Source organism: Leptinotarsa decemlineata, unplaced genomic scaffold (genome assembly GCF_025532065.1).
Source record: "Leptinotarsa decemlineata unplaced genomic scaffold, Ldec_3_MD MMD2_tig00026328_RagTag_RagTag, whole genome shotgun sequence".
In the NCBI taxonomy this organism is placed as follows: domain Eukaryota; kingdom Metazoa; phylum Arthropoda; class Insecta; order Coleoptera; family Chrysomelidae; genus Leptinotarsa; species Leptinotarsa decemlineata.
This window is the reverse complement of record NW_027412688.1, coordinates 35,660,739-35,676,758: the sequence shown is the minus strand read 5'-3', so window position 1 is coordinate 35,676,758 and position 16,020 is coordinate 35,660,739. Positions and strand designations below refer to the sequence as shown.

The window sequence follows — 16,020 nt, the reverse complement described above, 5'->3', positions numbered from 1 at the left end:
TGACGGAAGCAAGAAACTCTTTGGAAGGTTCGAAATAGGTGAACATTTCAATCTAGCAGACCACTATTAAATATTCATACAGTCATTGTTCACTGTGGTTCTGGCGTTGAATTTGGTCATTATTACGCCTTGGTCAAAGACGAAACGGACTGGTTTAAGTTTGACGGTAGTCGTGTCACGAAGTGTTATGGCGATGCATTGAATTTAGTGGATCCTCTGGAGACACCCTACATTTTGTTTTATGAGAGAGGACATTGTTAGATCAAGATCTTCAGATGATATGGTGCTGCAGGTTTTTCCTGCAGCTGAAAAAGCAAATGCGCCACTGGAATCAATGAAGTCGCCTCGGAGCGCCAATTAATTTTTATTGTTGTTTTATAATCTCACAAATGAGGGTTTTCTTTGTTTCTAATTTGTTCCTATTATGATTGAATAAATTGTTCATACAGCTAGATTTTGTGTTTTCATTGAGAATTCTCTATCCATTGAATTAGAAAAAACAGTAATTTTCTACACGTTCGAAACTCTAAAACTCTTCAGTAGGACCTAAGTTGTGAAGAAAAATAAACACTTCTACTCCAAGACCTTTGATTATTTTCCAATCGATATTCTATTCAATAACTTACCTAATTACAACTCCGCATATCTAAAATCAGAATTTTTCTGGTCCTAAAACTAGAAAAAAAACATTAGAAAAAGTATAAACGTTTCAGTATAGAATTTCAGGGGTTCTCACTGAGATCCTTTTTTCTGAGATCTTTCTTCTTTAATTATGATATCATTAACTTGGGAAAAATGCACTACTGAAAAGCTTTTTTGCTCCCAAATATTAGGTGAAGCTGTGGTAATCTAAGAAGTCTTTTTTTCTCAAAATATTGGTAATTTGCCTTTTAGAATCGAACATTCCCAAAATTGTTTGATAGAAAAATTTTATGAAAAGCATTCATCAAAAATTAGATCCCATTTATTATGAACGATTATTTTGTGATTGCGATTAATACACCTAATAAAATTTGTTTTTCGCTTAAACAATAATATCGGGAAACAAAAAATCAAAGCGTCAGGAAATAAATAAATTTTATTTTGAGCTATATACATAAAGGTGAAGGGACAATGTACAAAAATATACATCAAGAGACTAGACTAAAAAGTTTCAACAAATTGTTATAAATTTCATTGACTGAGTCCATCTCACCGAGTGAATATATCGAAAATTTATTAAATCAACATCAACAAGTAGAAAAAAAACTTCAAAAAAATTTTGCTACATTTCAATTGTGAAAATGTATCCAGTGAAATTTGAAATTTTCGATAAGACCAACTCTATGATGTGAACTCAATCGATAAGCGTTATATTACCTAAAAATAAGGATACCTTTGGGCCATACGCTGTATAGAATAATACAATTTACAGTCTTCAAATAAAATATTTACATAATTTTTTTTAAATTAATTTTCTTTCGAGTCTTTCGCCTTATCAGTTGATGGTTGCAACGATTTTCTAGACTGGTAGAAATCTGAAACAAAAAAAACATAATTAGATGAAATGAAAAATAAATTTTTCATCATTGTAGACATTGAACAGGAGAGTAGAAGAAAGAACAATATTTATCAATAATCTGGCACATAGAACATTTCGATTATCGTTATTATTATTATAACGATTTTTTTGTGATGTAACAAACGGGCAATTCTATAAAGTATTCACTCTTTATTGTTTTGATGTAGGCATACACAAAGTGAAGGTTATACCAAATTACCAGATTACTCATATTTTTTTGGGTGACACAAAGATTGAATTTGTTAGAAATATCACATAACGTGAATAACCCAAAACTTGATCTGTGTTCTCCTTCACAATATATTATTCGTGACCAACCTGGTGTAATATGATCTCGCATATTTCAGTTTTGGCACTTTGCAGATGTTGTTTCGACGTAGGACCAGATGTTCGGGTTTCGAACAGATGAGCATTCCGAATTGGATTTTTGTCAACATACGTTAAATGAAATATAATTGTTTAAAATTGACGGTTTCTTCAAATACACTCAAAGAGAACATTTATACCAAAAATACAGCTTATTTTGAAACCAAAACGATATAATATTGGTCAAAAAAACGAATACCTATTGAGCTTTCTGTGAGCTAGCAATACAACACTATTAAAAACGAATTGTGGTTTCATTCAAGAAAAAATAGAAAACAGTTGTTGAAAACAAAACAAGAGTATTCTCTAAATATTATTTTATGATCTTTCCACAAATATTTTTATACGTACATTTAGTATAGAGGTCGAAACAGCTTCAAGTCATACCGTGTTGTTTGAAACAACTTTCAATGGTTAATTCAGTTTGGCCAATATACTTTGATCGCAATACCCATAACTTGTTTAAGGAAACCTGTAGAGAAAAGTATAGTTGGTGTTCTGATGAAATAGGCAAAATCCTTATGAGATCAATGCGCCTCATAAGTGGAAGTATGACAAGGTGATTTTATATTTAATAGATTATTTGAGATTTCTGTAAAATTAAAAATAACAATTATGAAAATTATTTGTTGAAACAAAGTTTGGCCACAAAGAAGGTTGAACCAATGAAAATATATGCCTATTTGGTTTGGTTGCCAGAAATGAAACAAGTGTTTTGGTAATAACGCACCATTGTTATGAATTTATTCTTCCTTTGCATCATGAAATGATTGGAAAGTCAAGAGAGAGAGCCAGACAGATGTGTTAGTAGGAACTGAAAAAAACAACAAAAGGAGGAATGAACATTGAACATGTTCACGAACCACATGACAACAAAGTACACCCTTGACACAAACTTTACGATTAAAATTAATAGCTGTGAAGACTGAATGATGGAAAATGCTTCCAAAAATATGCTTGGTGGAAACGATAGGTCAAACACCGACTGTCAAACGAGAGTTTGAACAAAATTATCTTCGGAAAAATATAAGGCAATGATACAACAAATTGTCTGTACGCAATACACCCATGAGGCTACAATGTCCTGAAAAAAATAACTCCAAAAACTTAAAATGCATTTATTATAGTAATTAAATATAGATACGAAGAATGAGGGCAGATAAGCGGTTTTTCACAGCCAAAAATCCGTTCACACGGAAATCTGAAACCCGACCCCCAGACCATGACCATACCAAAGTCGATTTAACAAACGCTTCAAATGCACAAAGAAAATTTATTTCCCACACTGGCCTACATACGAAGTATGTAGGCAATTGACGGCTTCAAAAGAGTAATTTAATCATTTTACTGTGATATCTCGCGAAGATATCTCTTATTCTACCACAAGTTACGGTCTGATGAAATCCGTGTGACCATTACAAGTCGAAGGACCGTTTAAAAATTTTCGGTTTGCACCACAGGTGTTTGGTTGCCTAGTAAAGGGTGGTTTGGATTAGGAAAGGCAATTAATTGTTTGAATAACAACCCGTTTAATGGGTTATACGCTGATGAATTGAACTGAAAGTTCTTGTGAAGATTTTTGAAGCATCCTGTAATCCTTTGTTTTTTAATGAAAGGTAAAAAAATTGTTACCAAAAAACATGATTCAATTAATTTGACATATTTCTAGGATAATTATGGTTTATTTCTGTTTATTTTCAATTATTTCCATAGTACATTCTATAGATATTTTTTTAGAAATTTTTATTGACTCAAATGTGGAATTTTACTCAAAAACTCATTCATTTTTTCATGAGAATACACAAGCGCTTCAGAAAGGAAAAGCTCTTTTTTAATGAAATGGTTATCAATATGTTTATCATGTTCAATTTGAATTTGAAAAGTGCCCGTGAATTATATTTCATGTTGTTCAAATGAAAAATGTAAAACATAATGTTTCGATTTCGTCATATTGCTAATTGCTTAATAAGTTTTTTGATATTTTTTTTTGAATTAATTTTGAATCTTTCACATTCTGAAAAATAAATAAATCTAGATCAATATTGAAATAAATAAAGGACAAATACAAAACTTCACCCTGAAAATTTACTTACATTTTACATGAAAAAAATAAATCATTCAATTTATAAATTTTGTATAAATTTTTGTATAAATTGGAAAGCTATCTCCATGCGTTCTGAGAAATTGATCGCCTGGACAGACATTTTTTTGTTTTCTTTTGACAGAAGAGAAAATCTTTTTTCAAGCGAAGAAGTTCAACATTTATATAAGGAAAAAATAAATAAATTATCTTACAGATCTTGGTTTAGGTTTACTTTTTTCTAGATTGTATACAAAATGTTAAAAAAATCAAGATTGTGAAACATAATGCATCTTATTATTACTCTACTTCATACAAAAGGAAAGAAAATGTTAATGAATATTGACATTCTTTCACATGACACATTGATTCAACTTGAATAGATAACATATTCATTTTTCAAATCAGTTCAAAAGCACAGGAAGCTAGTGAGTTATCATAGTTTTTTCTAGATGCTAGACAAGATTTTTCATTCCTTTTTTGTTCGAATCATTTGATATTTTATGTTTCATCGCTAAAAATATATTTAGATCAAGTTTCGATCTGTAGATGGAATGGAATATTTACATAACATTTCCGATGCAAGGTTGTTTTCATCTTCCACAAACGAAATCAACAAATCCCGTTTCGCTGGTTGAAATAAATCTTCAGCGACTTCCCGCCAAATCTCACGAATACCACTGAGCAGGTGGTGTTTTGGGACCTTCAGATGATCATCTGTTCCTACCAGCCTGCGGGTCGGATACCTGTTCAAAGTATCCATTTGTTGAGAGACTATTGCGTGTAGCATATGTCCAGAATGGGTTAAAACGTATTTATAATAAAGGACAAGTAAGGATCCAGCTGATCCTGCAAAGGACGTTGGAATTCGATTAATCCAAAGAAATGTGCGTAGATTTGATTTTTGAAGGGCAACTTGTTTGTGAATGACGCTCTGAGAATTGAAAGATTAAAGAAAAAGATATGACAACTAGTACGTGACACACTCATTTAGTGGTAAAACATTTAATATCTTATTATAAAAAATAAAATACACGTACAGTGCCTCCCCGAAGTACGTACCATATGGGAAACTTCTTTATTAAGGGTTTTTCGACAAAAGTACAAAGTTATTTTTATTTTTTGTTAACACCGAAAATTACTCAAAAGTATACAGTATTGTGACAAGAACTTAACAAGAACTTAAAATTCAAGAATATCAAATCACAAAACATCAAAATGAAATAGGTATTTTGGAACAAACTCATCGATTTTCTGGAGATTATTCTGAAGAATTATTTTAGACAAGAAAATCTCCAGAAAATTAATGACTTTGTTCCGAAATACCCAATACATTTTGATGTTTTGTGATTTGACATTATTGAATACTAAGTTCTCCTTATAATACTGTATAATTTAGGGTGCTTTTTGGTGTTAACAAAAAATAAAAATAATTTTGCACCTAAAACTTTGAAAATTATTCTATTCTTCAAAAAAAGAATGGGAATAAAACTTCACTTAGATGGCCATGACTTCAAATCTAGATGTATTTTTTAATGCTAAACAATTTTTCTAAATAACATTTTACGAGATTATCCAAAATAAGGGTACTTTACTCTTGTCTCAAAATAAAATATTTGAAGGCTTCTCGTATATTACGTGTGTTTTACTGTATTTTATTGGTGCATGTTTAGTTTTAGGGAACACACAAACTTTTATCAAGAATAACTTTTTGTCGAAAAGCCCTTAATAAATAAGTTTCCCATTTGGTGCGTACTTTGGGGATGACACTGTATGATTACATTTATGATGCTGAGCACTGTTATAGAAAAATGGTCACTTTTTACAGTTGGTGAAATAATCCATATACACATGAGAAAATTGTAAATACATTTTCTGAAAGAGATTACGAGAAAAATAATGTTGAAGAGGTTTTGAAAGTACCCAAAAACCCCAATAAATTCAAAGTTTTGGGACAGGTTGTAGTAGGTCGATCTACTTAAATTAAAAAGAATTTCAGAATTTCGCGACCTAACCACATCTATTGTTTTTTTCTTGAGAATCATTTAAAATCAATTATATATGTATACGGCTCAAGTAAAAAATTTCAAAGAAGCCTGAACAGAAAATTTAAATCATAAATATGGATCACAACCTAATAATAATGTTTCATTTTTAATGCAATATTTCTGAGAATTAAGTGCCTACTATTATAGAATTTTAGTATAGCAAAACAAATATGAGTTTTCGAATTTCATAATTATAAAAAATTGTTGAATCATTTTTGGAGCACACTCATGATTATAAATAAACACATTGATTATGGGTTATATACCAGGGATTCGAAATTTTCTTTCCTTGGATATTTATTGTAGTCTAAGAGAAAAATAGTTCCTGCATTTGAATATTCCAATGACTAGAATGAATATTGAAACATTTATTTGAAGCAGATGAGATGCGAAGATGCTGAAATTACACCGTACAAAACTCCCACGAATCAAAAATTCAATAATTACGATAGAATCACATTCTTCTGCGATAAAAATCAGACTCCCTTTTGTTACTGCCTTGCTTAACATTTCCCATGGATATTGTGATTGATTATCTCACGTACGGCTTGCTTAGCATGGCGAAAACATATTTCATAAGAAAACAATAAACAAACGAGGATGTTGGCAAGATTGGCTCGGTAAATAACGACGATAATTTGCAGTACTGTCTGCACATCTCGACGGGTACTTTTACGTAATGTATTTTAAATTGTGACATTATCATTAAATCCGACAGACGCTTAGGAGACGAGATGATTTGACTTACACTGTCTGCATAACATAAATATGAAATGACGCTCGGATTCGGACCTTGGTTCGCACGAGGCAGACATCCCAAAAGGAAAGGCTTTTAGTTGATCATCATGATACAGTTAAATCATTAGTAGAAGAAAACTAAATTGGAAAAAAATCATGTGAAACAACAGTTCTTCCTCCTGAACAGTTTCATTTTAAATTTACTGATTGTAAAAGGTTCCAGAGCACATGTTTCAATGAAAATGTGGGTTCATCATGTGTTTGAATTTAGGCACTACTAAAAGTCAGACAAAAATGAAATGACATTTGAAAATCAGCATGCCAGGAACACTGATTCAACAATATGAAAACTATATCAGATATTAAAGAACCTTGATTCAACTTTTTTTACCTAAGTTGAGTAATATATTACCTAAATATTACATTATCCAGATGCTTTACCCGTACTCACGTGTTTTTAAACTTCATTTTTTGGTTTTGGTTCAGAATATTTTATTCAGAAACATATTAATGCAAACAAGTTAGATCACATGTTTTTGCAAGGCCAATTAGATTGAAATTATTGATATTTTTTATGTTTGAAAACACTGTTTCAATCGAAAAACAGTTTTTATTAGTATTTTGTCTGATGACTGGGTTTGAAACAATACATTCGAGATCGTCGAGATTAATCAGGATTTTGAACTAATTGAAATTGAAACAATAGCCTGACTCTACGACTTCAAAAATTTCAAAAGAAAACACTCATTTTACTCTGTAAGAAAGGCTAATATATCTTGATTGATTTTGAGTATTTCCTAATGTAAAAATCTTAGAAAAGGACTCATGGCCTATTGAAAAAAATTATCAACTGCGCAACTACTTGCTTCTTGGAGTTGTTAATGAATTTTTACAAAAAATTACTAAGAGCTTCACTATCGCCTCCTCAGTTCATAATTGTAACAAGAGAAATGCAAATATATTTTCATTTGACAAATTAACCTCCATCATAATTATGCAATTCCCATAGTATAAATTTTATTTAAGAAATGTCAAACGATCAAAAAAGCACATAGCAGACATTGAAGCATAATAACTTTAATTAATCAATCTCAATCTCTGAGTTGAAACTTATCTCGAAAATCTTCAAACTAAAATTGAAAATATTCTCACTGATTATAATTTATTTTCAAAGATTTTCAGAGAAATGAAATCCTAGCTCATAATGAACGGTATCCGTTTTTATTTTCTTATTATCACATATACTTGTGAGTCATTCAGGGACTAATTTCAAAAGAATTTGATATGGTATCAATGATATATGTGGACTATTTTATTTTCAAAATTGTATTTCATGAGAAATTTGGGGTGAAATACCATGAAATCGAAATTATTTTAGAAAAAATCAAAATGGTTGATGTGGAATTGATATGTTCTCCAATTTCAGTAAGGATCTTTCCGTTTGTTGATAACGATTTCAGACAACTAAATAGCGAGGCACAAATTTTCATAACACCCATCTCACTCCCAAAGAAATTCAGTTTAATTTTAAATAATTCTTCACTTCACTGAATTTTTAAAATTGATAGTTGATTTTGAAAGGTGGCACAAATAATTGAAATGTTGCTTTGTACTCATAAAATAATATGTTCTGAGGAAAAGTCGAAATAATATTTTTTCTTTCAATTTGAATTATCAAAATATACTTAATTAAGTAAAAATGGTAGCTTTCTCAACTTTGTGATAAAAAATTGAGAATAAAATCATAAAAGTTCGAGCAGGAATTTTGAGTCAAAACTGCTAGAAGAATTATATTACTTGTTTGTTTATTAATAATTACGAAATTGCTAAATACAAATTTCGATTTAACAACTGAAACTGATGATACTAATTTGAAATATGACAATTAAAATCATCGCTTTTGATTTTTTATAATAGTATGTTCTACTTTATAAAATCAACCATTTGAAGAAATTGTTATCAGCCGTTTTATTTGATTTCATATGAGGGCAACTCTCAGAAGTCTTCGAAAGACTTTCATCTAAACAAAAAAGGCGATCCCAAAGTATCTACCACTTTCATGTATCTTTCACTTTCATCTAGATTAATTTAACTACTTCTTCTTAGCTTGGTGCTTCCGATATCTGTGTCGAGTCAAGACCCATACAAGGCAATGCGGCAAACATTGCAATTTACTTGGAATTCTACTCAGCTTTCTAATGTACGAATTCGCCACTACAAATGAGGTCATTCAGTGCAACAGTCTATTTGAAAAGCACCTTGAGAATTTTATGCGGTTTTTATTGGCGAATAAGTCTCTCTATCGGATCTAGCCTAGCAACAAGCATGCCGACCGTAATTGCATCCTTCTTGCGCTCAATGACTTCTCTTTTCTATCGAGCTAGACAGCTCGAAAACAAATGAATGTTCACTGCGATCATTTCTGTGGAAGAAACAGCGGTTTACTGCGAAATGTCAATGAAACGAGTAATACAGGATCGTGATGTAAGAGTGTTGAAAAAAACATAATCTCTTTTTTTGACGGAAAATGTCATCTACTATTCTTCTCATTCGATTCTTACTTAAATTCTCTTTATTTCTAGTGCTATAAAATTAGTTTCAGGTAGTTGCAAAATGTATCTGATTGAATTATTCAAGATAATTGTTATTTTCTTCTCCTTGCGTGATAAATAGTGTTTCAAACTAACTTGGCTCGGATTGGTTAATTCTTATCGCAAAACCCGCAAACCCCGAAACAGTGTGAACTCATTATAAGCATTGTGTTTATATAATTCTAATAGTGATAATGTTTAAGTTTACACTTTGAGTGTTTAGAGAAATATAAATAATGTTGAGAAGAGAGCAGACTGCAATAATGAGAGCTTTTTATAGGAATAGCTGCGAAGAAAAAAAGTGAATTTGAAGCGATTTGCAAAAATTATAAAAAAGCAATTCAAGGAATAGTTGGCAGTTCAGAAATCCACCATAAAATTTGCAAAAAAATGCACCCAACTGAAGAGATAGGTATCAGAAAAGATTATTTATTCATTTCCTAAATATGAAGCTGACCATAATAAACGCAAAAAACATTTTTAGAAAATAATTGAAATTGTAATATCTTTAAAAATATATATTGAAATGCGGGTTTCTATTTAAATATTACAACGAGAACCAATATTGATTAATGATAACAATTTTCGTCGATATTAAAAAATACCTAATTTTGTAGTTTTTTTTAATACATCGATGATAAAAATTACAAATTTCAATTGATTTGAATCGCGATTTCAATCAGGCCAGTCCTGAACTGCATTATTTTTCTCTTCATCAAGTCTACAACTTCAAAAGTTCATCCAACACATTATCAAGAAAATACTAGGGTCGATTTATTCTGCCCCAATTACTACCAAGAATTTGAGAAAAATGAACGCACAGAAATACCTGCATTGTATTCGATTCTCTTGAAGAATACATTATTTCCAAGAAAAGAAAATATCAGTGCGAGCGACAGATGAATCATTGTTTGCGTCTACCTGCCGGTTGCGTCTAATTGGCGCCAAATTTCTGGCGGGAAGATGAGATCTCAACTCGAAATTGCCGTCGCTAAGACTAGGAGTGGGCCGTGCCTGTTTCGACTTGTGAAAAGTTGAGAAGTGGTTAGTCATGCTCAGAGAGGATGACGCAAGCTTAACGATTGGGACTGGTTTTACCACGTGATAGAATCGATCAATTTGTTTAGTTTCAAAATTAACAGCATAAAGGTGATGATAATAATGTATTGAAAAAAATACATGTACGATTCATTTATGTATGAAGCCAGGCGAAGCTGAATTCGCATGATGACTATATAATATCAATAACTTATGTTCTTGAACTCTACCTTCAAAAAACCTCGGAGTGCAGAAAGTATTAAAGATCCACGGCTTTAGAAGATTAACGTTTAGTCGATAATTTTTAGTTAGAATCTAAGTTCTTTGCGATGTTGTCTCAAAACTGGGTGTCGGTATTATATGTCATTTACAATCAGAAAACTTTTCTCTCTATAAAAACCTTTTTCTTCCATAATTCAATCAATTTTAGGCGTACTACTTCAAGGATTCAGGTTCTGAAAGTTTCTAGTAAAAAAACCGGTAATCTTGATAAAGCTAACAAAGTCCTCAAAAAATTGCTAAAAAAATGTACTCTAAATTTGGAAGAGTGCAGAGTTTAATACTGAACATTTTGTAGACTTCTGAAAAAATTATATCCAAAAAAAGTATTTAAAAATATATGAATCATATTTTGAAAATACTTCAGAAACTGTGTAGAAGATCTAAATATTCATATTCCTAATTAGTAAATAAGTTTTAAAAAATTGAGATTTGTTTCCAATGAAACGACAAGGAGACTGGATGACCACTGTTGTAGCCCAAGGCTATATGTGAACTATTTGATGGAAAACAGTAAAAAATTGGCAATGCCCTCTAGCGACAAATCTAGTGAACTTGCAGGCTGTTCAACACTGCCTCTTCAGGTAGCAAATGCAATGTGATAAACAGGACACAATCAATTATGCATTGATTGTTTGTCAGTATTATATCATCTCTAGGGTCACTAGATCTATTGCTCCTTGCTTTTCTGTAACGATATGTGAAGGTAAAATCTATGATGAAACACAGAGATTTGCGTACTAATAGTCACTCTACAAATGCCAGAATAATGAATGTTTATTTTCGTCTGTTTATTCTGGAAACCTTTTTTTTTTCAATACTGTATAACACTAATGCGTTCTTACTATCATAAATATCTAAATAGTCATTATTAAGTACACTGTATTGACGTTCAAAACACGTTTCAGTTCCCATGATGTAATCAACCTAGTTTGAATTTAACGACACTTCCTTGTTAATGGCGACTTGAAGATTCGTTAATGTAGGATAAGTATCTGTAATGTTTACAGTTGAAATAAACAACGAATTTGAGAATCTAATCATTTTTTACGATTTACTTATCATCGATGGCCGCATAATGACGATTATATTCAACAGATAACTTTTCACTTAATCAAATGATGGATTGATGGAGGTCCTTTTTATCATTATGCAACAGGATGTTTACCTCTGCTCAGCCTTAATTGTTTGTTTCAATTCTTTAATTTACTAATTACCTGACGACTTCCTTGATAAGTTTGCATAAGAGATCTAATTAATTTTAATTATTGTGTGAAAGTTTTTTCAATATCCGGTCTCAAACGAAACTTAAAATAAAAACAAACAATTGAAATCATTGAATGTACATAATTTTTGTAACTGAAAACAAGTTGAACTAAAAAAATTGTGCTCCCATTTGATGAAAAAATAACGTTAAACTACAAAGAAAAGGTTTTCAAAGGAGAACTTCAAATTGTAGAGCCCTAATGAATCGTTTTGTTCCGCCGCTGATAATAATTTTTCAAATAACTTTCAACTTTGCATTTCTGTCTCGATTTTCCAAGAATGCAGCAACTTGAAGGATCTTATTTCAATGACTGGAAATCAGTAATTTTGCAGAATATGCGAGAAAAATTGAACATCACACAATGACTTTTACATGACGGTTTTTGCTTTGAAAAATAAACACCACCTAACACTATGAACTATATATTTAAACAAAAATTTTTAAGCAAATGGTGAAAAATAAATATAACTTTTTTTATTTGTCTTGAAATGTGTTCCATGAATAATCGGACAAAAAATTCAAACCTATGAAAAAAATCTAGGTTAGAAATCGTACATTGAAAGATAACACCCCAATAATAATCATCTTGCACAGGTTTCAATTATGACGGTGTGGTCTTTCTGATGGAGATACATGTTTACCGGAAAACTACATTTCAATCTACTTTCAGATTCGAATAGTTGAAAGTAAGAAACTGAAATTTTATGTTGCCTGGATAATGAAATTGATCATTTAACTGAAACCCTTCAAGAACCTAACTAACTTCGCTATTCTAAGTGAGATAATTGTTTTTTCAGTTAAAGTAACATAACTTGAAACTATTGCGATAAAATTCATTACAGGTACGTGGAATGCTTATTGGAATATGGTAGTAATAATAGTAATATACATTTCTCAAAAAATTATTCAACAGCATATACCAAAAAAGATTTCATTGAACTTTTTAATTCAACCCGAAGTTTTAGATAGTAATATTCACTATAATCACGGGTGCTGGAAAAACGTCATCAGAGTTTAGATAAAACAGTGTTGAAACTTTGTCATTTCGGAGTACTTATATCCAATAGGTGTATAATGGGAAACTTCATGGAATTTATACCTACTACATTCTGATTCTTTTCAAGTTTAATATAATAAACAAATCTCAAATCGAGCACAGTATCAATATAAATATTTGCAATGAAAAATGCGGGGTTATATTTTCAACTAAGTAAATAGTTACTTTCAAATACACGTTTTCAACATATTTATGTATTGAGACTTGTTTGGACAATATCTAAACCATTTCCAAAACGAAATATAGATACCTTACAATTCACTTCAGTTGTGTTATTTCATTGCAAGATTCATTTGTTGATAATTTACAGATTCAACATTTTTGAGAATTTGAAAAAAAAGAAGCAATTCGTGTTATTTAAAAAAATGAAGCTGTGACTTAAACTCTTACAGATTTTAGATGAATTATTTTAAAGAAGGAAGTTCAACAACTCATTGTTATAAATAATAATCTAAAGTTATAATACACTTTTTATAAAAATAACCACAAGATATGTCAGATTTTGGTTGGAATAGGTATGACGTGATGTTTTTTGTTGAATATTGGGGGTTTGAAATTGCACTGTCTGTAATTATGAACATATATCAAACCTAATTGTATATGAACAGTGAATGAATAGAAAAATAATTGAAAAACACCAACCTGTCATTGCAAGCTGACCCCTCTCATCGAACGTTTTCCTCTTCCCCTTCAAAATCCTTCTCCTACTTTTTCCACAACTCCTCTCTTTCGGAGCAGCATTTCCGCTATCATTTTCGTTGTTACTATCCCTTTCCAAGTTTTCCAACTCGTCCAAATCAATCCCAAACCTTTCGCTGAACCGTCTTCTGTCTTTCTCATACTGTTCCTGCACCATTTTTTCTGTATCAGCAGGTGAGGAAACCCCGAAAAGACACTTTTTCAGGGTAGTCTCCCTCGAAGGCCTCGGCAAGTTGTCTGTGTTATCGATTTTCTTTGGTTTCAGCACCCTCAGGTTCTTGTTTTCAAGTACAATGAGTTTACAAACGAACGAATCCATCTTGACCGAACTACTGACTATAGAACTTTCACGACCTATTCCTGCGAAGCGCTTTGACGTTCTGTTTTGATGTCCTGTTCGGAAATCCACGGTGGCTGTGAAATCCCCCACCGCGCTTGCGAAGCGTGGAGCTTGGCCAATGACGGCGCGTCTCAGAAGTGAGAGAAGCGCTTTCATTTGTCCTTTTGGCGGGATCGTCCTGGCCGGGTTTGAATTCAAAGTATTGTTATGAGTCACTTGATTCGTTTTGTTGTGTCGTATCTTGTATAAATCTTGTAGGCGACCTGCGGAAGCGTGTTCTTGCAGGTACATAGATGAAGTCACTCGAGTGTAATAATCTCATTGGGACTTGCATAGGGTGATTTTAGATGAAATTCAGGACTTGTGGAGGATTTTATTTGAATAGCTCCACGAATAGGAGTAGGTATACCAATATCACTACATAAGGCGTTTTCTGGCGCTCATGTATTCGAAACGTATTCGTCTGTGATACAAATACATTCATTCTGGCGGTGAAACTATAACGTCACATCAACTATGATTTGAAACGTATTTATGATGATTCAAAACTAACGTGAGGTTGGTTTTGAAACGGAATTTGACGTTACGTTACGTTACGTCAGCTGATGATATACAAAATTAAGCTGGGAAATTATTACTTGGATGTCGATTTTAACACTTTCCTTGTTGATCCCTATTTTGAATAGAAAAAAGAACTCTGGTACACCGGTTTCACAAATGCAGCTACGCATTTGTAATATTTATGCAGCTGCACTTTAAAGAATCATTCTGTAAAATAAAATATTTCACTTCTATATTGAAAGTTAAAATGAACCGTATATTCCTCTCAATAGTATCAATTACAAAAGCTTTTTCATTATCATAGTATTGTCGATTCTCGTTCGGTCACAAATCACTTGTTATATTTTGTAAAACGTTCCACTTAAATGTCACGTTTCAATGACGGCTTATCTAGACTACTTCCTCTGTACGATGGTACATTTCAATTGTTTTCAATTACCGACGCTTTTTCAACACTTCCGGTGGCAAACCGTGCATGTTTCAACATTTTAATTACTTAACTTTTTATGCTGAAAGTATAATTGTTGCTCAGCCATGATATATGGCTGTATCTCCGTTGCTTGACGGCACCAAATTATTTAGATTTTTCAGTGCATCTACGAGTGAAACTTATATACAGGATATGTTGAAATTGGAACAATTCATTCCAGTATGGAAGTTCTCGAACTTTAACAAATATATGTAAAGAATATTACTGGAATTTTTTCCCAACGCCAAACCGTTATTTTAACACCTCGACACGTGTTTTGATCACCAAGTGACCATTTTCAAGAGGAAGATCTTTTTGAAAATCCTCGCGTGTTTCGATCACAAAGTGATCATCTCAAAGAGATGATCACTTTGTGATCTAAAGATTCCAAACAGTGCATCACAAGTAAATATATGTAACTCATGCAACAGTAAGAAATAGAGCCGTGAAGAATTTAGATATTAAAATGCCACTCTACGAGAAAAGCCATACACAAAAATTCGTGTTCTAATATGGTTCAAAATTGTACAACCTACTCTCAGTAGAATTGAAAACAATGAAAATAATTAATAAATTCAAATATGCCCTCAACATTTCCATAATCGAAAACCCAAAAAAAGTTTGACATATATCGAAACAGTGAATAACAGTTTCTATACCATCTGTATATTTCTTATACTCAATTTATATATACTTCTTTTTCTTTCCTCTATGAGTTTCAAATTTCATTTTTGTTAATTATATTACTATAATATATTGTCTTGGGTTTGTCATATTGTTTCTATAAAGTGTATACACAGAACTCTTATCTTAATGAGTAATATAATAGCTATGTCATGAAACAAATTTTATTTCATCTTGAAAATAAATTTGATTTGAAAACTGAAAACTAAATTCAATTGTATAGTTGTTTTTCCAATAACCTC

At 31.5% G+C, this 16,020-nt stretch overlaps 1 protein-coding gene across 1 annotated transcript; it reads right to left on the bottom strand.

Moving 5' to 3' along the window:
- Positions 1–1,060: 1,060 nt before the first annotated feature.
- Positions 1,061–14,370, bottom strand: LOC111518051 (uncharacterized). Its single transcript, XM_023174376.2, has 2 exons — positions 13,668–14,370; positions 1,061–1,517 (listed from the first exon to the last, which is right to left on the bottom strand). Exons 1-2 carry the CDS (start codon positions 14,353–14,355, stop codon positions 1,450–1,452), a joined length of 756 nt encoding a protein of 251 aa, XP_023030144.2. The 5' UTR covers positions 14,356–14,370; the 3' UTR covers positions 1,061–1,449.
- Between the last annotated feature and the right edge of the window lie 1,650 nt (positions 14,371–16,020).

Coding starts and splice junctions, on each gene's coding strand:
- LOC111518051 (XM_023174376.2), bottom strand. CDS start 14,355: ATGTACCTGCAAGAACACGCTTCCGCAGGTCGCCTACAAGATTTATAC. Junction 1,518..13,667: donor GGGTCAGCTTGCAATGACAG/GTTGGTGTTTTT, acceptor TTTTTGTTTCAG/ATTTCTACCAGTCTAGAAAA.